This window comes from Coptis chinensis, chromosome 8, assembly GCF_015680905.1.
Source record: "Coptis chinensis isolate HL-2020 chromosome 8, ASM1568090v1, whole genome shotgun sequence".
Taxonomy (NCBI): domain Eukaryota; kingdom Viridiplantae; phylum Streptophyta; class Magnoliopsida; order Ranunculales; family Ranunculaceae; genus Coptis; species Coptis chinensis.
Window position 1 is genome coordinate 89112807 of NC_141463.1, and position 17028 is coordinate 89129834.

Genomic DNA, 17028 nt, shown 5'->3' on the forward strand with positions numbered 1-17028 from the left:
ACACACATTTGGGGCGGGAGTGAAATTTTTGATCAACTTCAAATCGTCAAAATTCATAGTTTGCTTGTTTTGGGCTTTTTTTTTTTATAGATCTGAAGGCTAATACACACACATTTTTTTTTTTAAAAAAAAAATCTCGGATAAAGACTCTGACTAGTTTGCTTGTGCTAGTTGAAAATCAGTATATATCAAAAAGCTAAATGCTTTGATGAATACACATACAATGCTGCACTGGGGAATGGCTTCTTCGTAGCGTTTCAGCTTTATCAAACAAGCTGCAATGTTGAGGTGGCATGGATTCTTCACAGCCAAGGCCATGTCACGGTACTTTCCCATTAACTGGAACATAAAGTCATCACCCTTGTAGGCTATAGCCTGAAGAAATCAAGAGCTGGATACAATATGAGGTAAAAATGTACCGTATTGAGGGAGCTGGATACATTGCATTATTGAAGTGATCATAATTCAAGAGGCTAATTTCCATTTTCTCAAGTGCAGCTTGACTAGTCCCAAGCATGGCCTCAAGTCAGTAGTTTTCCAAAACCAGATGCAGTTACGAAACCCCAGTGATTGTCACTCACCACAGGCCACAGACTAAAATTTCAGCTTGAGTAATGGTTCATTCTTATTAATATAGAGCCTTGAACGGAGTTGATTGGCTTAAAATTATTTCCTGAAATGTTAGGTTGGCTACTTGGCTATACACGCTTCTCAGAAGAAGCTGAGAGACCACGGAATTGTGCAAAGAGGAAGTTCTTCCTAATCTCCCCATAATCCAAAATTTTGGATATTAAACTCGAGTACTCGACCTTTCTATAACCTGCCTGCAGAATTGAGATTTTTACTGATGCTCAAAAGTCAAATCAACCATTTACCAGTAATCGCCACAGGAGACACTCCTTCAACAAAGTGGTGAAAGCGATAACAGTCCCTCATTATGATTTCTCTATCTGTAAGTTTGGATATGAACTTGGTTGCCTCGTGGCAGTCCCCACACACTCTCAGGTTCTTGATGATTCTCAAAGGGGTTCCATTTGGTGTACTGATTAGGCCAAAAGCTATGGCCAGCTTTTCGCTGTGTCCACAGAGGCTCTCCTCCTTCTCGTCTTCTTCCAAATTCTGCAACACGTACTTTGTGTCTGGGACATAACCAATCTCCTTTATTTCTGAATACAAGTTGTTCATCTTAGCAGATATCTCATCTACCAATGAGTGTGAAGTGTCTCCAACAATGAAGCTGTGAACTCTACGTTTCACCTCTATCCAACTGCAACCTGGAGGCTTTGTCACCCCTCTGGCCTTCATCAATCTTCTTATCCTTGCTGCATCTCCCCATCTTCCTGCTGCTGAATAAATGTTTGCTAAGAGTATGTAGTTCCCAGAATATGTGGGTTCCAGACTTCCAGTTCAAAAAGTTATCCTGCAGCATACTCTGCAAGCTCAGGGTTGCAGTGGATCCTACAATCACCTGACAAAGACCCCATACAGCAGCATTCGGTTCAAATGGCATTTCCTTAATGAATTCCGGGCTTTCATCAAATTGACCAGCCCGTGCCAGTAGATCCACCATGCAAGCATACGGCGAAAATATTGGCGTAATATCAAAATTGAGGTATATCACATGCAATATGTGTCCGACACGGACACGTGAATACGTATCCGACATGGATTATTCTCAAAATATGGTGTGTCTATGGTATAACATAAAATCGCACATTTAGAAAAAGAAAAAGAAGCTCCACAAGATGATCTATAACTATCTATAGTACCGTTTTTTTATGGAGTCATGTTTTCTTCATTCTTGATAACTAGAAAATTACAATTACTTGCATTATCAAAATATTGTATCTGAGTACAACTTGACTCAATAGATCTTTAGTATAAAATAGTTTGAATGACTGAAATTGTTGCTCCATTCAGTGAAGTGCTAGTAAGCTAGCCACTAGCGTACTAGTGAAATCTAAGTAATCTTTCTACTGCCATATAAGAACATGCCCAGCTAAATTATCTAAACAAGGTTAAGAACAATTGGAAAACTAAAAACTAACCTTGATCCTCTGTAGTTTAAATATATGTATTGAACAACTGGCAACTGGCATTTAGACTCTTTCTAGATAACCATTATGTCTAATGCCAAACATAAGAGTGAGACAACCAAAAACATAAAGAGTAGAAAATGATAACCAATCAGGTGGCTACTTGAAAGATTTGTAGATGTTTTGGCTGGGGAAACAATAATGACGTTTTAGGTCAAAGGTCTTTAGTCCTAGACCATCGTATGAGGAATGAGGATAAGCATGACTCGGAAGCAATAATTAGTCACAAGCTCTTACATCTTTGAATAGAGAAAATAGTCATGGTTCTAAGGTTGTCCATTTTCGTCCAACATTATTGAAATTGTTTGGGGCATGAGATGTTGATAAACATGCATAGGCATTTAGGCCCTCAATGGGCCTAAATTACATAGTTTTCTCAAACATAAGTTTAATTAAATAGTTGACCTATAAAATTAACTTGTAATAATATTCATGATCTTACTACTTAGGTAATGTCAAATCCGCCTAACACCCAAGGGAGTATATACTTCAATAAAAACTACTTAGATAATATTCGGCCATCTCACTACTATGAATTTGCTACTTATGCTGATTTAGATTTGTTAATTAATGTAAATGATTCCAGTAATTGTGAGATAAAGTTTCGTAGTATCTCACTTTTTAAATACATGTTGTATAAAACGCTCACAATTTTTTACTTTAATAAAATATTGCGAAAGTATATCAAAGCTTTTCTGTTAATCCACCAACAACTCAAGACTTCTAACAAATCATGTGAGACCCGACTATATTCAAAGAGAAGCAAGTATATCAAACCAATCTACTAAAGCACAAGATGAAATACACATTCACCGAGTAAGCAATAATACAAAAGTACGAAGCATGGAACCAGGTAAAGACATCATAGAAAAAACAAAAACTCAGTCTGTAGGTAAAGAGATCTTTAAAGAGGAGTTTTGTTTACAAAATCACAGTCCCTTGAATGAGCCTAATTGGAGCCTGAGTTGAAAACTGCGAAGTGGAGCAAAAAACAACATGAAAATCCTCGCACTTTACACTCTTCTAAAATTCTAAAACACAAATTCATTAATTAAGAACTGAGATATAAATTATGGAATTCTTAAAGACCGTGACAGATGGAGCTGAAACAATTAAATGAGTTCTCAGATGTCGAAGAGATGGTATAATCCACCTCAAATGCCCAAATACTCGAAAATGAAATCAAATTCAACCAACAGCTTTAACAAAGAACACACATACCCTGAGGTGGCCTCTAGTGTATTTAAGTTGAATGATAACAAAGTTTACGACAAAATTGCCTGAAACTTCAGAATTTTATGTCAAAGATCGACACGCCTCTTATGCTAAAAAGTCAATCACGGATAGTGACCAAGGACACCTGAGGTCATACATTGCCTTCCAATATCAACCATGAAATGTTGAAAACATATAAAGGAAAAATTCAGCTATCCAAATGAATCAATAAAATTTGGGAATAAGAAATTCAACCACAAAAATATTTAAAATAGACTTAAAATTTAATAACAATACTGAAAGTACCACAAAGCAATGCCCCTAAAATCCTTATCAGCTCAATAAGTGTAAAATACATTTTGAATAAGTCATTGGCTCATCCAAAGCATAAAAGATAATTGCAAGAGAATGAATGAATGATTCACTTGCATCTTTTCATCCATTATGAGCCTCTTGCAGCTCCTTTTCACTTTTCTCTACTCAACTGTAAGTCCTTGGTTCAAGGTTTTTTTGACGTGCTTAACATCTAGCCTCAACAATCTACAATGCAATACATTACATACTGAATCACATGTAACTATTCTGAATGTACCTCCCAAATGCTAACTACAGATGTCACGCAATTTTTACCCAATGAATATATTTCAATACAGTGAATGTGCATCTAGAAGCAATAGATTCGACAAACCTAGAATGTGCATTTATGGAATATCAATTGCAATGGTTTAGATTAGCGAAAATATCCCGAGGTCGTCATGAAATGTATATATATATAAGACCGACGTGGCAGCTCCTGTTTTGGGGAAACAAATTAACACAGTATTAACAGTTTGAGCTGACCTCACATGGTAACCAAGAATTATTAGAGTCCATTAGCTTCACAAAAAATATAAATAAAAGTACTATTTTTTTAATGTTTCATAAATTTACAATCAATGTTTCATACAATTTTAATCATAAAAGTGTTTTAACTACTAAATGGAAGGACTGATCTCATCAACAACTTTTTTTAAAAGAGAAAGAAAGAAACCAAACAATTTTTTTCAGCATAGGAAAGAAATCACAAACAAACAACCGTTAAATGCAAACTTCAGTAAAGGAAGGAGAAGAGGACATAAATGAAGGAAAAATTACAGAGCAAAACACTGATTTCTTCTCTTCTATCTATCTCTTTCACATTCAACAATTATTTAATTTATTTGTAAGAGATGTGATTTTACCTTTCAAACCGTCGTTGGAGTCAGTTACGTTCTTCGTGAATCCTAGCACCAAGAAATGTTTTTCTGATAGCATTCAATTCTCTACTGACATCTCTAATATCCATTCTCTCTGACGGTGATTCCACAGAACATGCAACCCCAATTCTGACTATTGCAGTCATGCACTCTAGCAGTTTTGTTCTTCTGTGACTGCTGATTCTCATGGTATTAGTATCTCCTAAAGTGTCATCTCCTTCAGATAGAAGTATTGGATCCACAATCTTTATTATAAGTTGATCTTGCAAACCGTTGCTAGCATAGTTATGGAGGTTTAAACCGTTTGTAAACATCTCATCGGTTGGTCTCCTTCCTGTGGACATTTCCAACACTAGAATTCCATAACTGTACACATCACCTTGTATGGATGCAACAATGAAGATAATTAAGGATTGTTGGCAATTTGACCTTGGGGAATTCACGCGTGTCATAGGATAACTCGTGGTTAAAAAAAATGAGGTTGAAAAATTTATAGATCCGGAGGCTAATACACACACATTTGGGGCGGGAGTGAAATTTTTGATCAACTTCAAATCGTCAAAATTCATAGTTTGCTTGTTTTGGGCTTTTTTTTTTTATAGATCTGAAGGCTAATACACACATTTGGGCTTTTTTTTAAAAAAAAAAATCTCGGATAAAGACTCTGACTAGTTTGCTTGTGCTAGCTGAAAATCAGTATATATCAAAAAGCCAAATGCTTTGATGAATACACATACAATGCTGCACTGGGGAATGGCTTCTTCGTAGCGTTTCAGCTTTATCAAACAAGCTGCAATGTTGAGGTGGCATGGATTCTTCACAGCCAAGGCCATGTCACGGTACTTTCCCATTAACTGGAACATAAAGTCATCACCCATGTAGGCTATAGCCTGAAGAAATCAAGAGCCATCAGTGACCGCATCACATGTGTTCCTTAACAAATAGCAGTGGCTTCAAATAAAATGAAGAAAAAAGAGAGTGATTAAAGAAAATATTATGTAACCATTTCATACTGTTGCATAGCCTCCTCCAGTTTTTCATCCTTAAAAAGAACATTCCCTTCCATCTTTCTCCGATCTGCTGCTCCAATCCTCTCCTCCAGTCATGTCACCACGAGCTTTCCCCTAGAAAATGTATGAGACACATTTCATCAATGATGCACTAATAACTGATGGTGATGAATTGAGAAAGAAGTTGATGAGTGGAAAGAAACTAAAGACAAAGATGCTAGAGCCTTAATTCAAATTAAAGAACCAAGAAGTACATTGGTATAGAACTTCGGATAGCCTCAACTTACTTCTTTGGTTTCGTCAAAACCAATAAGTTCAACCTCATATATGAGATCTGCCATTGGTGGAACATTTGGGAAAGAAAAGCTTCCTTCCTTGCCATAGCCTAACTCCCAACCCACATACAGCAAAGCACATTCACCAGACTTCATGCTTGCAACAGCTATTGCCAATCCTGTCATCTGATTTTTCTCTGCCACTTAACAAAGAAAAACAATGAATGTACAGAACAATGTTTTAAAGGAATAGCAATAAGTTACAGCAACAGTCCATTTCCCGAAAGTTTTGTGTCTGGACATCTTCAGAACTTTAATGCAGACACGATAGCGCACTTCTCCTAATAAATCTGTCGCACTTAGTTGGCTATTATGAACATACTAACCCTAATTGTGAACAACTCTAAATGGCAGAATCAAATATTTACATAGAATTTACTCTCCAATGGAGTAAACAAAACACATGTAAATGGATTTTAAATTGTGTGAAATGTAGAGTCTATCATTCATGCCTTAAAGACTCATCATTCTCGTAGCAGCCCCTAACATCCACAAATGATTCCCCCAGATTAGAGGAAAGAACTAATTTTTCATGCAACAGATGTACAAAACATAAATTGAAAGGGGAGTCAATGCAGTGGAAATAGAAAAGATAAGAGAATAAGATGGGAATTTAATTGTTTGGGTGTGTGTGTGTGTGTGGGGGGGGGGGGGGGGGTTAATTTGAAACCTAATATAAGACTAACTAAAAAAATGGACCAAATCACCACATATTATCACATTTTCTTCTATTTTATAGAATAAAACCAAATCGGATATTTGTGTATTCTTAAATTTCCATTCCATCGCAGATAAGCCAACAACCATCGGAAAAACTAAGTTACACTGACACGGATACGAAGTGTCTAACACGGTGAAATATTAAAACTGTGGTTCACATACAATATGTGTCCATGTGTCCGATACAGATTATTTTTGAAATATTGTGAGTCCATGTAACATAGTGGAAAAATAAAGGTGTTAAACAGGAGTTACAACAAACATCTCCTCTCAACTCTTTTGTTGTCTTATTTTCTCCTCCGCACCCTAAACCAATGAGGTTCTTCACTTCCATCATGGAAACGTAAAGAAAATTAAGGATATCCATCCACAACCTAAGAGCAACTACCATCAGCAACCCACAACCCTTGAAACCCATATTCATCAAATCATTGTACATATTCCATGAAAAGTTTCTAAATGCAATCTTGTTTCTTATGGTCTTGTTTTCGGTTTTCTCGACCTACTACTCAAATTCTTTTTCATCCTAAGAATAAGCTCCAAAAGTGAAACTTGAGGGTCAAACTTCAAAGATAAAGTTCCCAGTTCTTACATCAAAACTAGAACCACAGATTGACATCAAGCACACAGGAAACCAAAATGGTTATTCAGAATGTGATCCTCGTAGGAATTATCTACTGAAAAGTGTAAGATGTTTGTAGTTTAAAAGTATAACATTACCTCGGGGTTCAGAAAAGCAAGCTCCCTGATTCGCCCTGCTACTGTGGTGTGGTCAAACTCAACTGAAGTAGTAAAAACTGCAAATACAAATCAAATAACACAAGTACCAAAAACCTTGATATGGTTGATAACATCGATGATGAACTTTTTATTCTAGTCACTACTCTATTACCGGAAACCCTTAGATCCCCCTTTTCCCGGTGAAGATGGGATTTGATCCAGTTTGGTGAATAATTTCTTCCACATCAGAACTGATTACCATAATGACACTGGAAACAAATAACACTTGAGCCGCAAATTATATACCTTATCAGAATTTAACCATTTCACATACTCGAGCAACCCACCAGCATAATAGTACTCATTGTGTTGCGACTTCTCTGGATCATCGTCCTCCTTTCTTAAAGTGATGGTAAGCTGAAAAGTACAGAAGAGAGCCACCAGAAAGAAAAACCCAAAAAAAGGATGACACAACATGCAAAAGATTAGTCAGGCACTTTGAGAAAAACCCTCACAGATCAACGAGGAGTCTCAAGCAAAGAGTATACACTAATACACTATCATAAAAGTTGGAATTGCGAAATTATATGCTCAATATAATTGACAAGAAAGCACAGAAAGCAAGAACCAAAAGAATAATATATATATATAAAAAGATACAGAACCGAAGGCTCAAGGCTCCTTTATTAATTGTAGCTCATCAGTTCAAGCAATGGATTTTAAATTGTGTGAAATGTAGAGTCTATCATTCATGCCTTAAAGACTCATCATTCTCGTAGCAGCCCTTAACATCCACAAATGATTCCCCTAGATTAGAGGAAATTTTTCATGCAACAGATGTACAAAACATAAATTGAAAGGGGAGTCAATGCAGAATGGAAATAGAAAAGATAAGAGAATAAGATGGGAATTTGTTTGTTTGGGGGGGTGTGGGACCAAATCACCACATATTATCACATTTTCTTCTATTTTATAGAATAAAACCAAATCGGATATTTGTGTATTCTTAAATTTCCATTCCTCGCAGATAAGCCAACAACCATCGGAAAAACTAAGTTACACTGACACGGATACGAAGTGTCTGACACGGTGAAATATTAAAACTATGGTTCACATACAATATCTGTCCATGTGTCCGATACAGATTATTTTTGAAATATTGTGAGTCCATGTAACATAGTGGAAAAATAAAGGTGTTAAACAGGAGTTACAACAAACATCTCCTCTCAACTCTTCTGTTGTCTTATTTCTCCTCCGCACCCTAAACCAATGAGGTTCTTCACTTCCAACATGGAAACGTAAAGAAAATTAAGGATATCCATCCACAACCTAAGAGCCACTACCATCAGCAACCCACAACCCTTCAAAACCATATTCATCAAATCATCGTACATATTCCATGAAAAGTTTCTAAATGCAATCTTGTTTTTTATTGTCTTGTTTTCGGTTTTCTCGACCTACTACTCAAATTCTTTTTCATCCTAAGAATAAGCTCCAAAAGTGAAACTTGAGGGTCAAACTTCAAAGATAAAGATCCCAGTTCTTACATCAAAACTAGAACCACAGATTGACATCAAGCACACAGGAAACCAAAAGGGTTATTCAGAATGTGATCCTCGTAGGAATATCTGCTGAAAAGTGTAAGATGTTTGTAGTATAAAAGTATAACATTACCTCGGGATTCAAAAAAGCAAGCTCCCTGATTCGCCCTGCTACTGTGGTGTGGTCAAACTTGACTGAAGTAGTAAACACTGCAAATGCAAATCAAATAACACAAGTACCAAAAACCTTGATATGGTTGATAACATCGATGATGAACTTTTTATTCTAGTCACTACTCTATTACCGGAAACCCTTAAATCCCCCTTTTCCCGGTGAAGATGGGATTTGATCCCCAAGACCTTGGGCCAACCTCCCAAGGCTTGACCAGTAGGCTACTGGAAACCTCCGGTATCAAACACAGTATTGAGCATGTGAATTCGGAAGGAAAGAAAATAAAATAAAATGCCTTCTGCATCAGGCCAGAACCTAATTTTTGTTCCCCGAGCAGCACTTAATTCAGCTGGAAGTACATGACAAGTTAAAGCTGTCACCGGTTTTCCACGAGAATATTTCTGTTGGTATTCCATCCCATCACGCCAAACTGTAACTTCCAATGCCTGTTCACAGAAAATTATAGAATAAAAAGCACATAACAGTATGTTGCCATCTGCAAACCAGGGTAAAAACAATTCATGGTGGAATGTGAGAACTTAACGTGGAAGTCCTAATATTTAATCACTTAATTTGACCCTCTCAATATTGCATCTAAACTGTTAAGGGCAATAAAAGTTTAGTGTGTAATCGAATTATCCCAAGATTGAATTTAGAAGAAGATAGGAGGAAGAAACAGATGCATACGTGGTCTTGGGTCGCAAAGCTCATCCAGGACCATAGAAAACCTATAGAACAAATAGATTGAAGGCTTGGAGAGCACCTTCTTCATGTAGGTTTTTAATTTTGACGATCAGCTGCTTCCTTTTATTAAGAGTTTATCGTGTATTTGAGTTCCAACAAAGAAACATATATATAAATGGAGAAATTCTACACGTTGGAAATAAATAGAATTGAATTCAAAAATCCCTGTTGGATTTTGCAAATGGTCTCTTCAATCAAGAAACTGATTTAAACCGATCTTACTTTATTGTGTTTTCATCAATGATGTCGGAGTGCTCAAGATGATTGCGAATCAGTAACGTATTCCCATCTGTGCAAAAACCCATAAGAAGATAACATATTGACAATAAGGCAGTGAAATTAAGGAACCGAATAGAGAATGGTTTGAGCCTAGTAACCATTTCTGTTTTGTTGTTGAGAGAGGCGAGAGGGGGGAGGACGAATGAATTGACAAAAAGGTTACAAATAAGCCTTATTGGCAATAAAATCTAAATTTCCTAGACTTTAACTATCTGACATTCATGAGTCTAGAGTAATGCTACGTATGGGGGGTGATTCAGCCTATAGCAAATTATTGGATATCAAAAAGCTTGGATTCAGTACAATTTATTCCTTCTCCTATATGGTTTTCATTAGAGCAATCAAAATGTGGGTTATTCATGTGCAACTCCTTATGTTAGATGCATGTACATAACACCTCTAATTACAATAAACGTCTTCAAGGTGAGAAACGCACCTCTGCCTTATAGAAAATGATACATTTGAAACCTACTGGTTAATGGCAGTAAGAGAGAATACACGCCTTTGCCTTCTTTCTCTGTAACATGCCCCACATATACTGAGCATCCACGGTTGGCCACTCCCTGCAGATTACAATCACAAACATTTCAGGATTTTTAAAGGTGAAAGGATTGTTTGAACTACTAAAAGTTGTTTGCATTTTGAAACATACCCAAGAGAAGGTGTTAAAGTCAGCTGTTTCATGCTTCCCGGCTTGTCATCCTTCAATCGTTCCCTTCTTGTGGCATGCTGTCTCATGGATGCCTAAATATACGATGGAATTCATATGACCGAACATTTTGCATTATTAGACGATGTAAGGATAAATCTCTTACATACAATACCAGTCCAAACAGGCAGAGTTGCGACTTGCGAGTTACGTGGATGACTAAATTACTCTTCAGAACTTTCAGAACTTTGTCATGGAGAAATCAAACCGCAAATTATTGACGAATGTCGCCACAAAGCTCTGAGTCCCAGGAGCCCAATAGTGTAAAAAAACGTCAAATTTCATGTTTGCTGCTCCAATCCTCTCCTCCACAGTCATGTCACCACGAGCTTTCCCCTAGAAAATGTATGAGACACATTTCATCAATGACGCACTAATAACTGATGGTGATGAATTGAGAAAGAAGTTGATGAGTGGAAAGAAACTAAAGACAAAGATGCTAGAGCCTTAATTCAAATTAAAGAACCAAGAAGTACATTGGTATAGAACTTCGGATAGCCTCAACTTACTTCTTTGGTTTCGTCAAAACCAATAAGTTCAACCTCATATATGAGATCTGCCATTGGTGGAACATTTGGGAAAGAAAAGCTTCCTTCCTTGCCATAGCCTAACTCCCAACCCACATGCAGCAAAGCACATTCACCAGACTTCATGCTTGCAACAGCTATTGCCAATCCTGTCATCTGATTTTTCTCTGCCACGAACAAAGAAAAACAATGAATGTACAGAACAATGTTTTAAAGGAATAGCAATAAGTTACAGCAACAGTCCATTTCCTGAAAGTTTTGTGTCTGGACATCTTCAGAACTTTAATGCAGACACGATAGTGCACTTCTCCTAATAAATCTGTCGCACTTAGTTGGCTATTATGAACATACTAACCCTAATTGTGAACAACTCTAAATGGCAGAATCAAATGTTTACATAGAATTTACTCTCCAATGGAGTAAACAAAACACATGTAAATGGGTTTCCTTGATGTCTGTTATAACTTATAACAGTACTCGTTACCTTACCATCTCACTTAATATATGTTCTAAGTCTGCAAGTGGTAATGAAAGCCCCCATAATTTTTACAATCTATAATAGCAATTTAGTAAAGATACATATAATTATGCAAGCAAAAGTTGCTTTTCAGTTAACTTTGTCAAAACAACCGGGCTTCATAAAAATAAGTAACCGAAAAAAAAAAAAAGGCTGAAAAAAATGAGTTCTTGACACCACAACTCTTACAAAAGTCAAGTGGTTGTTTATTGAGTAATTGAGAATCTTCTTTCATAGACTTAAAATGAAGGCCACTGATAGTTTAACCACAATTACCTTTTCCAAGAACAATCTCTATTGGTCTCTGTTCCTGCCATGTATCTTCAAACTTGTGCCAGGCTCTATAGTGCACTATCGCCCATGTTATGCAATTCCTTTGAACTTTATGTTTGATCTGTAGAATTGGAAATAAAGATAATATACTTACAAAAGCATGTGGAATACTTGGATGGTTTCTCGCCACGACCTTCCTTGATAATTTTCTTAGTCACTTTCTCATGAAGGATTATAGCTTCGGAATCAACCCGTGGAGGGCCTTTATTATCATCTTGAGATGGTGCCCCATGAATAAATGCAGCATCTTTAACCTCATTTTCACCTCCTGCATATAAACAACTTGTTGCAATAAACAAAAAATTTATGTACACTCAAAAATCAAAAATCAATAATCATAGCATCTCATTGATCAAAGTTGTGATGAATGATGAATGATGAATATTATACTAGAATGTTGAACAAAGCAAAAATTTAAACACATTGGCTAGATGTTATATATTTTAGGCTGACTAAATTTGACACTAAAATATTTGTATTCCTTAGAAAAGTTTAAAGAGACTCTTTGTTTATTACTAGAAATATTTCCCAAAAATTCATGCACATAAAAAGAGAACACGGTAGGTTTTCTAACCAACTTGCCAATGTTACCGCTTTTCTTAAATTTATCCAAATGAGACGTGACTTGATTATTTAGAAACTAGGATATGTAAACTTACTTTTTTATGTAGAACTCGAAGTCTCGATCTTAACCTAACAAGGAGTAAAAATAGCTCAAACTTAGTAAAAATCCTAATTTGCAGCAAACTAGAATTTTGACACGCTATCTTCCGAATAGCACAACTCTTTCCATAGGTATCCAAAAACAACGAGGTCTTTTGCGTTGTAAAGATAACACACATACCTTATTTCTTTATGTTTTACAAAAAAATTTAATCTCATTCTAAATATGCTAAAACTAGGCTCGCATACAGTGCGCAGACCTGATTTCTGATGCAGTGTTTTCGGCCAACCAAACTTTTCGATACCGTATCTATCTCCACAGAACTCTGAATGTGTCGACGCTAATTGGGTTGGAAACTTTGAATGTGTCGACGCCAATTGGGTTGGAAAGGATACTCATGGAACTTGATTTTTCGTGTTTTATCAAGATCCTAACTCTTATTCTAAATGTACAGAAACTGAGCTCTAACACTGCTGCAGAAACTGTTTTCTGACGTGCAGAATTTTCTGACAACTAACGCTATCGAGTGCATATCTTCTTCCACAAACATCCAAATGGAGTGGGGTTGGCTGTGTTACACAGAAGACTCACTGAACTTTTATTTCATGTTCTGACAAAGACCATATCAAACAGGAGGCATAAACTATCTTAGCTCTAAATCAACGCAAAGGTAAGGTGTTCGACAACAACTCCCTCAAGACATGAACAAATCGGAACTCAACATTTACCATAAAGAAATCTCTACAAGTATTTAATCCATACATATGACTACAAGACAATGAACTCAAGCCTTATATCACACATTGTCCAGTTTGTTGAAGTCAGAAAAAAAAGGTAAAATGTACAATATTGAGGGGCTGCATACATTGCATTATTGAAGTGATCATAATTCAAGAGGCTAATTTCCATTTTCTCAAGTGCAGCTTGACTAGTCCCAAGCATGGCCTCAAGTCAGCAGTTTTCCAAAACCAGATGCAGTTACGAAACCCCAGTGATTGTCACTCACCACAGGCCACAGACTAAAATTTCAGCTTGAGTAGTGGTTTGTTCTTATTAATGTAGAGCCTTGAACGGAGTTGATTGGCTTAAAATTATTTTCTGATATGTAAGGAGGCTACTTGGCTATACACTGTTTGAGCCTTTGAGGCTTTGGTAGAACTTAATCTTGGCTAACACCCGTATCTGTACAACACGCTTCTGAGAAGAAGCTGAGAGACCACGGAATTGTGCAAAGAGGAAGTTCTTCCTAATCTCCCCATAATCCAAAAATTTGGATATTAAACTCAACCTTTCTATAACCTGCCTGCAGATTTGAGATTTTTACTGATGCTCAAAAGTCAAATCAACCATTTACCAGTAATCGCCACAGGAGCACACTCCTTCAACAAAGTGGTGAAAGCTTCAACAAAGTGGTGAAAGCGATAACAGTCCCTCATTATGATTTCTCTATCTGTAAGTTTGGATATGAACTTGGTTGCCTCGTGGAAGTCCCCACACACTCTCAGGTTCTTGATGATTCTCAAAGGGGTTCCAACTGCAACCTGGAGGCTTTGTCACCCCTCTGGCCTTCATCAATCTTCTTATCCTTGCTGCATCTCCCCATCTTCCTGCTGCTGAATAAATGTTTGCTAAGAGTATGTAGTTCCCAGAATATGTGGGTTCCAGTTCAAAAAGATATCCTGCAGCATACTCTGCAAGCTCAGGGTTGCAGTGGATCCTACAAGCACCTGACAAAGACCCCCATACAGCATCATTCGGTTCAAATGGCATTTCCTTAATGAATTCCAGGCTTTCATCAAATTGACCAGTCCATGCCAGTAGATCCACCATGCAAGCATACTGTTCTATTGCAGGACCCCTTGCATATTCTGATTTCATCATCTCAAAATACTTCCATCCCTCATCAATCAATCCCGAGTGACTACAAGCAGCCAACAGATTTGTGAAAGTAAAACGGTTTGGCTTCAGTTCAGATGATCTCAAATGGAGAAAAAGATTCACAGCATCCATTCCAAAACCATGCATCCCGTAACATGCAATCATCGTGTTCCAAGAGACTGTATCTCTTTCAGGAATGAGATAAAAAACTCTTTGCGCTTTTTTTATCAACCCACACCTTCCATACATGTCAATAAGACCATTCCATATTGCAATATGCATATCAAACCCTCTCCTGATATTAAACTGGTGAATCTCTTTACCCTGCTGCGGTGCAGCCAATCTTGCACAAGCAGGGAGAACCAAGACAATTGTTACCTTGTTGGGTTCAATGTTGCTTACGAGCATTCCTCTCAAAAAGTTCAAAGCACTAACCCCTTGTCCATGCTGAGCACAAGCAGAAATAATTGAATTCCAAACAACTACATCTTTATCGGAAAGCACACTGAACACAGAGCAGGCCCATTCCATGTGATCACATCCCGAGTACATGTCATAAGAGCACTTCCTACACCGGTGGACAACTCGATCTGTTTTCTAATAACAAACCCATGGATTTCCTTCCCTAATTTCAAATCCTTTACCAGGGAACAAGCTGCTAAGGCCCCAGACAACGTGATTGTATTTGGATTTGTATTTGTTTCACACATTCTATAAAAGAACTCAAGAGCCATTATCCCATCTCCGTTCTGGGTATAACCTGTGATCAGCCAATTCCATGTAATAACATCGGGCTCCACACCTAGAGACTTCATCTCATTAAAAAGCTCAAAAGTTTCTTCATGACAACCTTTCTGTGCATAACCGGCAAGCATGGAATTCCATGATATCAGAACCTTTTGTTTGATTGAATTGAATTTCCGACGAGTACCCAAAGTTGTGCATCAAACAATAGGTTTATGTAGTTTGTTTTAAATTTAAAAAAAAATCATTTAATTTATTTATTTTCGAATAAGAAGCAAGTAGAGATCAGATACATAAAATGAAATGAGAAAATTTACATTAGGCTTTCATTAACAAAATGCATAGCATTCAAATTCCTTCCAAAGCAGGATACATAATGAAGTCAAGTCCCCCAACCTATTTCCCAACCCCCAAAAACATCAGCATACTCTGAAGCAGAAGGAATACAAGTTATCCATTGAAAACCGCTTAATTGATAACTTTCATAAATGATATGACCCCTTCAATCCACAAACCCACTTCGAGGTAAATTTTGACACGGATGTTTTGGGCAACAGTTTGCTGAAACTGTGTACATCATGGGGTCTGAACAAATATATCAAATGTCCAGCTGCTCAAGACTAAACGTGCTTGCAGCTTTCGTTGAGTTCCTTCCGAACGTTTACCTGATTCAAAATTGTAAAAAGACAGGTCATTAGGTACAAGGCATTCAGACTGTTGCTGGCTATTTAAGAAGCAATATGAATCAAAGATTTGTTTGCACTTTGTGTTTAGTAAAAGGTTAGCTAAAAGGTTTTTCTTACTCGTTCCCCCATGAGAGACGAGAACACCATATTTGCTTCTGCAGCATCTTCAACAACCAATTGCTTCAGCATCCTTTTCTCAGGATCCATTGTCGTTTCCCATAATTGTAGAGGCATCATCTCCCCTAAGCCTTTTTTATTGCACATAGACAAGAGATAAAAAACTCAATTGGGTATAGATAGGAGATAAACAAAATTCAATTGTACATATACATGAAATAAATGAAACTCAATGACAAAGCATGTTTCTTCACTTTAAACCTCGAAAGTTTTCTAACCTTTAAACCTTTGGATGTTATATGACACATTTGAAGGGAAAGTACTCTGGAGAGTTTTAAGCTGTGCCTTGTCATAACAATAGTGTGCCTGTTTACCCCTCTCAACCTGATACACTCAGTATAGACATGAGGAATTTAGAGATGATATTCAAGTATATCAAAAAAATAAAGATGAAGAAAACCAGACCTTATACAGAGGTGGAACACCTACATAAATGCAGCCTTCATCAAATAGAGCTTTCTGCATTACAAGGAAAAACTTAAATCATTGTTTCAACTGGTACTTGATGATTATTAATGAAAGACTTTGCTCTACCTGATATCTATAAAAGAATGGCAACAGAAGAGTTCGGATGTGAGCACCATCCACATCAGCATCAGTCATGATGATGATCTTATGGCAGCGAAGGGCTTCCTTCTTAAAATCTTATGTCAGCAATTGCCCTATTGAAGTATCAGTTCGTATAGTCTATACTCTATTGGAATGTACATGTCATTCCAATAGAGT

The 17028-nt window shown here is 37.0% G+C and overlaps 3 protein-coding genes and 1 pseudogene across 20 annotated transcripts in view; all 4 read right to left on the bottom strand.

Annotated features, from left to right (window-relative positions):
* Positions 1 to 9059, bottom strand: part of LOC147484078 (putative GDP-L-fucose synthase 2) — a 38899-nt gene extending 29840 nt beyond the window's left edge. For 14 of the 16 annotated variants that reach the window (XM_086575916.1, XM_086575923.1, XM_086575933.1 and 11 more), the window contains exon 1: positions 4532 to 4880. The gene's annotated coding sequence lies outside the window, so the exon portion shown is untranslated. Of the gene's footprint in view, positions 1 to 4531; positions 4881 to 7637; positions 8149 to 9005 lie in introns of those variants that run through there. The other 2 variants (XM_086575930.1, XM_086575917.1) reach the window with 2 other exon arrangements.
* On the bottom strand, positions 817 to 12497 carry LOC147484080 (peptidyl-prolyl cis-trans isomerase FKBP42-like). Of its 2 annotated transcripts, none has more exons than XM_086575978.1 (7): positions 12248 to 12497; positions 12097 to 12171; positions 11286 to 11470; positions 11065 to 11112; positions 5550 to 5624; positions 5284 to 5436; positions 817 to 1346 (listed from the first exon to the last, which is right to left on the bottom strand). In XM_086575978.1, the coding sequence occupies exons 3-7, from the start codon at positions 11457 to 11459 to the stop codon at positions 1314 to 1316; spliced, it is 483 nt and encodes a 160-aa protein (XP_086432104.1). In that variant the 5' UTR covers positions 11460 to 11470; positions 12097 to 12171; positions 12248 to 12497; the 3' UTR covers positions 817 to 1313. The 2 variants fall into 2 exon arrangements, with proteins under 2 accessions (XP_086432104.1, XP_086432105.1); XM_086575979.1 differs by having other exon boundaries at positions 817 to 1343; positions 12248 to 12496.
* Positions 12083 to 14253, bottom strand: LOC147484081 (peptidyl-prolyl cis-trans isomerase FKBP42-like). The gene is made up of 3 exons (XM_086579701.1): positions 14172 to 14253; positions 12312 to 12421; positions 12083 to 12214 (listed from the first exon to the last, which is right to left on the bottom strand). Exons 1-3 carry the CDS (start codon positions 14251 to 14253, stop codon positions 12083 to 12085), a joined length of 324 nt encoding a protein of 107 aa, XP_086435827.1.
* Positions 13526 to 15536, bottom strand: LOC147484082 (pentatricopeptide repeat-containing protein At1g20230 pseudogene; annotated as a pseudogene). Its single transcript, XR_015203764.1, has one exon. The product of XR_015203764.1 is annotated as a pentatricopeptide repeat-containing protein At1g20230 pseudogene (transcript).
* Positions 15537 to 17028: the final 1492 nt, after the last annotated feature.